This window comes from Seriola aureovittata, chromosome 9, assembly GCF_021018895.1.
Source record: "Seriola aureovittata isolate HTS-2021-v1 ecotype China chromosome 9, ASM2101889v1, whole genome shotgun sequence".
Taxonomy (NCBI): domain Eukaryota; kingdom Metazoa; phylum Chordata; class Actinopteri; order Carangiformes; family Carangidae; genus Seriola; species Seriola aureovittata.
Window position 1 is genome coordinate 12,067,753 of NC_079372.1, and position 11,005 is coordinate 12,078,757.

General features: G+C 37.7%; 1 protein-coding gene across 1 annotated transcript; it reads right to left on the bottom strand.

Annotated features, from left to right (window-relative positions):
- Positions 1-2,678: 2,678 nt before the first annotated feature.
- Positions 2,679-10,538, bottom strand: LOC130174907 (glycerol-3-phosphate dehydrogenase [NAD(+)], cytoplasmic). Its single transcript, XM_056385149.1, has 8 exons — positions 10,380-10,538; positions 8,951-9,128; positions 8,500-8,640; positions 8,152-8,290; positions 7,434-7,546; positions 5,540-5,776; positions 3,856-3,962; positions 2,679-3,757 (listed from the first exon to the last, which is right to left on the bottom strand). Exons 1-8 carry the CDS (start codon positions 10,421-10,423, stop codon positions 3,661-3,663), a joined length of 1,056 nt encoding a protein of 351 aa, XP_056241124.1. The 5' UTR covers positions 10,424-10,538; the 3' UTR covers positions 2,679-3,660.
- Positions 10,539-11,005: the final 467 nt, after the last annotated feature.

Genomic DNA, 11,005 nt, shown 5'->3' on the forward strand with positions numbered 1-11,005 from the left:
ACCTACTCATTTTTTTGTTTTTGTTTTTGTATATAATGTATTTCTTTTGCAATTTTGTCTGTAATATGCAATTCATACGGTTGTTAATTTGTTATCACTGCAGAATGTCTTGTAAATGCTGTTGGAAGTATTGACATAATTGGTTGGATAATAAATATGGGAGCATACTATACTTTGATGTTTTTTGACATTTTAATGCCATACTATACTATGACATATTTATGCCTTACTGTACAATGACGTTTTTTGACATTTTTATGGCATACAATTAATTTTTTTTTAATTTTCATGCCTTATAATACTGTGACATTATCATGCCATATTATACTATGACATATTTATGCCTTACTGTACTATCACATTTTTTGACGTTTTTTGAGATTTTTATGTCCTAGTATACTATGGATTTTTTTTTTAATTTTCATGCCTTAAAATACTGTGCTATTTTTATGCCATACTATGCTATGACATATTTATGCCTTATTATACTATGATGTTTTTTGACATTTTTGAACATTAGTATACTAAGATATTTTCATGCCTTACTATAGTATGAAGTATTACGTTTGACATTTTCATGACATTCTATACTATGACTTTTTATGCCATATTATACTATCACATTTTTTACATATATAGGCTATACTGTATATACATATATATTTTTACTTCATATATTCATACATGTCATATATGAAAAATAAACACATGTACATATTTTACATTTGTGTATGGGCCTTTCTGAATGTAAATATAGATCTTATATGTTAATAAACTGTTTGGTTGACGGCATTACAAAGACAATCTATTTGTTTTGGAGGGGTGGCAGGGTTGTTGCATCCCTACCAATTTGGAGACCAAACCTACGCCCCTTGGCGGCAAATCAAATTCTGCTTAGGGCCCATAAAGGCTTGGGCCGGCTCTGGGTAATGGTAAGGAGCATGTTATAATGCTCAATAAGTTAAAGGTTACAAGTTACATTTATTCATCATTTTACAGGGTCGTATAACATGATGAGACTCCATCATGAAAAATTGTTTTATTTTCATGACTTCTTATTTATTCACTCATTTACTGTACATATTTTTTGTTTTGGTGAGTAGCATAAAGGGAACTACAACTAGCACCTCCATATACAACTTTTATAGTAAATATCCTATCAGAGTTTATATAAATAAAGTTAATAATAATAAAAATGATAATAATAATAAAATGATTATTACTATTACTATCAAATTTATTTATTTTTTATACTTTTTTTGGCTGAGGTGTTATACAGCTACTTCTCTGTCCTGCCAGAATGTTGTGGAGAGGGTGCTTGGTATTGTCCATTATGGCCTGAATCTTACATTGCATGTCTCTCCACAACAGTCCTGGGTGAGTCCAGAGCACAGACCCAGCCTTATTGACCAGCTTGGTTTTTTTTTTATGTCATATGGTGTTCATGTCTGATATGAACACAAGGAGACATAAAAAAAAAAGGACACTCAAGGCACCTGTGTGAGCTGCCCAGTTAGTACACCTGTTCTTGTGCCTCTCTTCAGCCAGGCAAAGTAAAAAAAGAAAAATAAATTAAAAATTAAAAAGAAAATTCAGTAATCCAATTTGCATTTTCATTTTCACATACTCATGGGTGTTCTATGACCATATTAAAATGAAAATTGAAAAGCTATTGACAATTAATTTTCAAAGACTTCTAAATGGAAATGCATTATGTTAGTCCTTTCATCAAGGCAGGTCATCAGTTAGTATGTCACCTCCTTCCTTCCAGTGTCAGCTGCTTGTTTTACCAGGATATAAATAACACAAAGATCCACAGTGATATGCAATATTTAGTGTTATTGGAAACAGCTTATCCCCACTCTGTGTGATGTCACTCACTCTAGCTGTGAACATTCCACCACATACACATTAACTTAAAAAACTGGAAAGGTCCGGAAACGTTCATGAAACTTAAACTGTCACTGTGTAAAAACAATTTGTCTCAATGCTTAGATTTGTCTCACTGTAAAAGTTTTGTCTCAGTGCTTGTCTCACGAATGGACTGAATGATTACAATAAACTCAATGGTAAAGAAGTGACACCAGTTATCTCTTTTCAAGTTGGCTCGGCATGAAATGTGGTCTATACAATGTATCTTCATCATCATCATCATCATCATCATCATCATCACAGTGTAAAAAACCAGCACCCTGCTTTCATTCCCACAGTCCGCAAGATGAATGTTTACTGGGGCAGAAAGTTTCTTTCAAAAATCCATGTGTGTAAAATTGAAATCCACAAGCATGGAATTGAGATCCACAAATACTTTTTCACTTCACAAATAGAAAATTGATTCACATGTCTGTTTGAAAGTTGTAAATTTTAAGAAGATATTCACATATGCTTTTCATTTATTTGTAAATTAATTGAATGTATTCACAGATTATTTTTTTATTTGTAGAAGTTGTTTGTGTATTTGCAAATCTGTTTTATATTTGCAAGATATTTTTGTGAATTTGCAAATTTAGTTTTTGTATTTGGGGAAGGTGTTTTATATTTATAGATTACACATTTGCGCACGGATTGCCAATTTGTTCACACAAATAATACTGAAACAAATCTACCTGCATATAATAGAGATAATCGCCTTTCTAATGTGAGAGTGAAAAATAAAATAAAAAATTCCAGCAATGATATGATGAGAGAATTAATTTATTCACAGACTTAATGTTGACATAATCTGCAACACGCATTAGTGAGTAAGAACAGGGTCAGGCAGGATCACAATAACAAATGGCGTAGTGGACGGACGTTAAGTAGTGGAGTCTTTGGTTTGACCAAAAAAAAGAAAAAAAGAATGGCCAAAATTTAGCAACCGTGCATTCTAAGGCACTTGCATTGTTATATTAAAAACAGTTGCTGTGTGATTGACAGGATGTTAATAATACAGTACATGACAGGAAATATAGTGAATTATGATTACATAAGACATTTAGAGCATATAAAGACATAACAAAGTTAGGCATTACAACTATAATCAAAGAACGTGTGATGGACATGGCATTCACAGCACGGCAACATAAATGTTAGATGAGGATAAATCCCTCTACAGAAGGCTGTCAATAGGTCTTTGCCCTGAGTGGTTGGCCCTGTGAAAATCTGAATGCATGATGTAGTGCCATATAAACATTGTGCAAATATGTTAGTAACTCAATAGCATTTAAGGGTCAACAAAGACATGAGTTAATCTTCATGTTTTCCATTAAATTCTAATAGCCAGTGAAGTCTGGACTTCTTATATTAGTGTTGCAATTTGGCTTGTGTCTAAAAACTGACACCATGCATTCTGATTTAATCTGGCTCTAAAAAAATATCTCAGGCAAAAAAAAAAAAAAAAGTGCTACTGGACCATCATATACTCGCCACAATGTTCAGTATGTATCAGGAAATGAAAGAAAAAAAAAAAAGTCAGAAACTGAATGACAAAGTGGTCGAACACACACAAATGTTATGCAACCTCTCCGATGAGTGAACATGAACTGCACTCACGGGCTGGAGACGTTTAGTTGCATGACAGCTGTGGAGTGTCGGATCATCCTCCATCTATTTCTGACAGGTAACAGATGAAAAGTGGTAATGTTCTCCCTTTAGAAGGCACTTTGTGAGTTGGGGTTTTTTTTACATGTGCTCTGGGTGGTTCTGCAAACAGCTTATGAACTCTGTGACTGGATGGCCCTGGTAGCAGATCTGATACACTGCATTGAACAGTGGGAACCTGGAGGAAGAGGAGGTATTGTTGAGTGCCAAAAATAATACTGGATTGGTGTCTTTTCTATCCAGCGCTTCTGTGTGATGTACTGCTGCTCCACTTACTTGTCAATGAGGTTTTTGTGCTTGAGGATGAGATAAACCTCAGCTGCTGTTGCTGGTCCCTGCAGCTTCTGACCATTCAGCATCTCTTTCTCCAGCTCCTCAATGGACTGAACAAGGTAAGAAATAAAAGAAGTAACATGACACACAGAAGTGTGAACTTTTGTTAAACAGAAGAGATGATACACACACTGAATTTTACAAGCTTCCACCAGTCACATACTTCTGAATCTGATCTGGCAGACTAAAATGAACTTTGTTATGTTCAAGCTGTTTAAATAGCCTGTGGATGAATTATTAGACTGTGGTGGAAGTATGAAAAATATGGTAGATCAGAAGAACAAACATGTACTTTTTTTTAAACCTCAGCTGATGAATACATACATACATATATACATACAGAACTGGAGCATCAGTTTTATATATAAAAAAAACATGTCTGGCAGTGACAATAAGGATGAATTACACTGATTACACTGTTTCTTTTATGCCACTAAATCCAGAGATTTCTTATTTTGTTGCCTCTGTGTTGTCTTGTGAGCACAGAGTAGCAGCTAAGCCAATATCAAGCTGTGGTAAGGAGATAAAAACAAAAGCTATGCAGACAAAGTACTGACAACGGCCAATTCTGAGGACAGACAGGTTGTATATCTACAGTGTCAGAAACGACGCAGCAAGTGTTGAATAAAACACCAACACAATAAGTATCACTCAGCCTGTATGTGTTATGTTAAAAGACTGTAGCAGAAGTAGTAGTGTTTGACAAGTTAGCAGCAGCCGAGCTTGTTGTAGGTTTAAATATCCTACATCATATTGATCGTACCGTTTAATTAATTAATTTTATTTCCACACAAAGCTAAGACTTAACTATAGACTAGACATCCCTGCATGCCGGCAAGACTGTCAGCACAGTAAAAGTGTGTCTTGCAGGAAACCATACTTTGCTTATTTAGCAGCTGCTGATGAGGCCATAAAGGTTTGTCACAGGTTCGTTTCAATTCACACTGTTTAACTGGTGCAACTACAAGGTTAGCACTACGGCTAAACACCTTGAGTAATGTGGAAACAAGAGGTGTTCATCCTGTTCTTCCCATTCTGCTGACACTGTGCAAATGCAGAAAGCAAACAACAGTGTCATCATTTACAATGGAGCCACATTAGAGATTTCTTAAGGACTAGTATGAAGAGGAGGAATTACAACAGCAAGCAAAAGCCATTTTAAAAATTCATATGGACATATTTACTTGAATAGCTTGTGGTTCAATACTACTAATCATATGGTTATAGTGACATATTCCATTAAGATATTTCAAGATGGTTATGTTTTTATTTTGGTTTTCCTTCTTAGCTCTTATGGTGTGTTCATTGTGTTAATGGTGCTACACTGTGTATTTTGCTCATCAATAAAGCTTTTGTGAACCATCAGCTAAGGAGTGAGAAGACCTTTAACCCAGGATTACTACAGGGCATGCACTACCTATTTTGTTACTATAGAGTATAACAGAGTTTGTACCCCAGTGCACAGAACACTCCTTTTCCTCATGTCTACTTTACTACTTTAAAATCATACGTTCACACAATCACACATTCCTTTACTACTCATACGTGTTAAGTGTTTGTTTCAAGAAAATAAATGTACCAAAAAATAAATAAACAAACAAACAAAAATAAATATCAAAGTGCTCGCCTTTCCCGTCTTCACAAAAGCCTCGGCTACTTTACGGTTGCGGCCACCGTAGCAGGTAGTGATGAGGTCAGCCACACCGCAGCTCTCCAGGAAGGTGGCAGAGGACACGGGCCCGGCAGTGCAGAAAATGCGGGCGAAAGCAATCATCTCCATCAGGCCCAGTCTAATTACTGCTGCCTTCGTGTTGTCTCCAAAGCCCAGACCATCACAGAAACCTGCTCCAACCGCAACAATGTTCTGAAAGGACGGACTCAAAAACATGAGCAAAGACTGGAGATACAAGAGCCGAAGACACACTTGGATACTTTGTGAAAGATGTCGTCTATCTGGAGGATGGCAACGACATTCCAATAGTGTGTAATCAATAAATGAACTTGGTTGAGTGAACAAATGAATAGCTCAACTTTCTAATCACATCTAGAGCATTAATCTTAGTGCCTCACATTAGGGCTTTTAGAGGCTCTACAGATCCTAACCCAAGGTCTCGGTGCGCTGTATACTTTTTCCTTCCATCCTCATTTCTTACCTACATACACATGAGTTTGTACGTATTTAAACCTGTTAACTGTATAGACTGCTAAACTGGACAAACATCAATAAAGCACAGAGAGGTAAAGGTACAACTATAGTTGATTTATCGATTAGTTGATAGAGAAAGAAAATAAAGAAAGAAAATCAGTTCAATTAATCCAAATTTGATGGTTTCAGGTTCTCAAACAGTGGAATTTGCAGCTTTCTTTGGTTGTTGACTGTTTCACAAAACACGACATCTGATGATGTCACCTTGTGCTCTAGGATATTGTGATGGCCATTTTTCACTGTTAAAGTTAGGGTTATGGGTAATGGTAGGGTAATGGTTAGTTGCAGTTGATGCAGGTTCATGTGTGTGCAGTCTGTGAGATGATAAATATCTGATGTCTTATAACTGACAAGCTAAAACTATGAAAAAAAAAAATCTATCCTCAACATGCATACCAAATTAAATGTCATTCTGTAAACACTGGGCTGGATAAATGGCAGCACTTTGACTTTTGAGGCAGACGCAAACTTCACAGCTTTCACAACTGTATAACACAAAAAATAAATAGTGTGCTTTAAACCTTTGGAGTTAGACGTGCATCCCAGCTTCAGTCAGTGTTGCTGCTTAGAAGCAAAACTACATGTCACTTTCTGACATTTGTCAACATTCTTCTAAAGGCAGCGTGATCTTTTTTATAAAATCAAGTAGTTTACCTTCACAAGGATACATCATACCAGACAGGACTGCAGTGGTGGAATGTAACCAAGTACATTCATTTATTGTCTGGCTTTGCTTCATGTACAAAGACAGAGCAGCAGATAGCTTTTCAGCTGCTTTGCTTGCTTGGTGGACACTTGTTGCGCCTGGTTAAACTATTTTCTATGTTGCACAATGGTAAAGTTAACAAACTGCTATGGAAGATTTTACAGCCTTTGTCCATTTTCCCTGCATAGTGACCTTTACTTCACTGCATAATCGGTTTTAGTATTTCATAACAAACTCGAGTGTGCGAGCCGCAGCCTTTAGAAAGCCAGTTGAAATTCTTGTTCATCTTGAGTCCTCTTTTGGTTATATTTGGTTCTTTGTTTTTTAACACTACCCCCCACCACCACCCCCAACTCACCTTTTAGTTAACCTCATTTATAGTTTATATCAATTTCCCTGACCTCCTTACAAACAAATAACTTTGCTTAGGCAACTAAAACTGGTTTTATGTTGGTTCCCTTTTTCCAAAAACAAGCCAAGTTGTAACACAGAGAAATGCGACTTATATAGGAGGAAATGTGCAGTTATTTGCACTTACATGTGAAATTTTAGACATAGGCTTCGTCCCTCTTTTTCTGTGTGTCACTGTGTTTTGTAGTGAAAGCTCACCTTCAGGGCTCCACAGATTTCTACCACATCATACTCCTCTACTACAGTAACTCGAAAGTTGTTGGTCTGCATGAGTTCCTTTAGGAGAGCACCGTGGTTTTTATTCTTACATCCTGGAAGCAGAACAAAGAACCTGGTCATGTTTCAGCATCTCTACAAGATGATTCGTATTGCCTGTAAAATTTATTCAAATCTGAGTAGATTTTTATCATGAGTCATGGTAAAAAAAACAAAAAAAGACAAAAAAACAAAACAGACTTTGCATCTATTAGAGTGCAGCTGGAATACTCCAAATCCTCTAACAAGTTACATTTGTAAGCTGTGATCCAACTAATACTGATCTCGTCAAAACAGGTTAGTGCTCTCTTGGTTTATACACTGATAGTAAATCCCATGAGGTATGCTGTTATGTAGTACGTGCAAAGATGTGAAGAAAATGTCAAACTGAACCAGCCCACTGTCATTTACACAGCAGCTTTAAGGCAGATTAAACCTTCACCCCCATGCTGACAATGCAGAAAGCCTGAGAACATAAAAATGCTTCCTGTTTCAAGGCTTGTACTTTCATACTGCGACTTTAAACCTTGATCTAAGTGCAAGTTTGTCATAATTAAACAAGAACCCTTTCATTCAAAACAAAGATCCTATGCTAAGCAATCAAGAATATGTCAAGACAAAACATAAAAATTAAAACCATGTAGCACAGTATGAGACTGACCGATGGTGGTCTCACAAAACTTCTCATCAGCAACCTCATTGGCAATGTTGGCCCCCATCAGCACACTCATGGTGATACCGAGCTTCTCCTGGATCACATCAGAGATGAGTTTTAGTCCATCAGGGCCCTCATCAACACCCTGGTGGAACAAAAACAAACACAAGCAGAGTATTTACATTAAACCATACCAAGCTGGTATTTGGGTCAAAGACCACACTGTACGACTGGTTTACGGCTGCTTTAACCAGGCCTTAGACTGTTTGAGTCTGGCATGCATTATGAAGTAGCACCACACTAAAATTAGAGAGATAAAGGATGGAAAAAAAAAAAATCATAGCAGAGTTGAACCTTGATGAGGGAAATCCCCAGTGCATCACCCTTTATCTTGCCCTTCATGGTTTCACACACTTTCCCAATAAACTGGTGTGGGATCACAAACACCAAGATGTCTGCATCACTGGACGCCTCTACCAGGTCTGGGACAGCAAGCTGGGAAGGGGGAAAAGAGATGACAATGATGAGGATGATACTGAAAGATATGACATACATTCAAGTCTGATGAAATTCATCTAACAACCTGCTGTGAGAGCATGTGCAGAAAACTAATATTACAGTAGTTGATTCACTTTTAAAAAGACTAACAATTTATAATGGAGGAAGCGATCTAAGGTGGCATGGACAAATGCAGGTAAAAAAAACATAATGGGACTACAGTACATTCATGCACTATAAAACACAGAAAAGCAACAGGAAGAACACTGAATTACTGTTAAATGACAAGAAACCAACACTTTCTTACCACATTTGCTGGTAGCTTGTGGCCAGGAAGGTACTTCACATTTTCATGGTCAGTGTTTATAATTTCAGTTAGTTTGCGCCCGTTCACCGACTCTTCAAACACCCACATTTTTACGGTGTCGTCGAATTTGGAATTCTGAGCAGCATTGGCACCCACTATCTTGGCGATGGCAGAACCCCTTCATTGTTGAACAGTTGAAAAGGTTGGCATTAAGTTTATATAAAAACAGTCATGTTAAATTCACACCGCATTTCAATTTTGTGAAAATGGAAGTAACATGGCAAGAAAACTGTTATAAGATATAAGATATACATTTATGATAAGCTGAGGTGCTTGAAAGGATCCAACATCCAGTGATTTTGCCTTTTAAGTCTCGTTGTTAAACCCCTCACTGAGTAATTACTATCACATGGCTGCTGGTGCGATCACCAGGCCATTACTAATCATGGCTCCTCCTGTGTTTTCTACTGTTGTTTGATCACAAACTACTGTTTTCTGAGCAGAATGATATCAGATGATATAAAACTCTGCAGTTCAGTATGGAGACAACCATGCGCCAAACTCCATTAAAAACTCAGGTGATTTTAGGTTGGTCCACCCAACACCAATGTTAAATAGTGGTTAAGCAGAATTTTGAGGCGTTTCCTAGTATTTTGGGACAACACATCAATTCGGTATAAAAAAAAATAACTATAATCTTTATATGAGATTTCTTTATTAATACAACACAGTGTGGGCAAAGAACAGATGTTAAACAGAATACATTATCTTTGGTCGATGAACTGAAGATATATGCCGACTTCACTCGAAGACTGTAATGATTTATTCATGGCCTAAAGCGACGTTTTTCCACGCAAGGATATTGAAGTCGATAAGGTAACTCTAAACTATGCGACTGTTGAGCAGAGTTTGGGATTTGGTTTTCATACAGAGAAAAAGAGCATCCCCCTCGAGGGCTGCTGTTGGCAACCATGTAAAACTATACCCATTGTAGATGGTCGATATGTTGATGATGGCTGTAAAATAACATTACCGTATTTCCACTATAGAGGTGTTAATGAGGACAAGATATCATGGATTTCTACTGATGACACATTATTGCTACATGACCGCAAAATCCCAGTAATCGTGACTGACATGTGGCCAGTTTTCTGTATACTCAGCCAGTTTCTTAACATGTGACTCTAACCGAGGCTAAACCAGACTTGTGTTGCAGCTAACGAAGCGGTAGAGTAGACAAATAGACAAAGCCTTGCAAATCAAACTTCTTTATCATCACTATGGAAAATGCAGCTAGTTAACGTTAGCCGGCTGTTGGCTAGCAACGGCAAGCACTCTGTAACATACACGGATGAACACCTACTCCAAAGTTAGCCATGTTGAAACACCCCGTCGCTTTACGGTTTAGTACATTAACACATCGACTTACCAATTTCCAGAGCCAATGATGCAGACTTTCTTCGGAGCTGCCATTGTGAAGAGGTAAACCGATGAGCGGAGGTGAACCTGCACTGGTTGCCGCTGTGGACCTGCAGTGTGGTTATGCAACAAACAAACCGAGCTGCAAGCTGATTTTATTGGCCTGTCCGGGGGGAGACACTGGTCCGCCCACTGTGGACAGGGCCAAGTGCGGTCATCCATTCATAGCGCTGGCTAGAGGTTAGTAGACTCAAAGTAAATGGGACAAAAGTCAGTCTGTGAGACCTACTGCTTGTTTACTTACGTGTTACGGTATAAACACCTCTGCTGATAAGACATAACGGGCCCTGGACCGCAGATATGTGAAACCCCCCCCCAGCCTTCTTAAACAGGAGCAAGACACCCACAAAATCATGAAAACCAACGCAGCATGAGTGAATGTGACGCTTTGTTGTAATTCTTCTCTATCTTATGACCATTTAGTCTCACTTTGTGGTCATTTTGCCTCTGTCTAAGTTATGCTACTTTATATGTCTCTCCACTGTATTTCAGGGCCAGTGGATTACCAACCAGGCAAAATGGGCAATTGCCCAGAGGCCGCCAGCTGTTATGTCAGAATGATATGTCAGTCCAAAA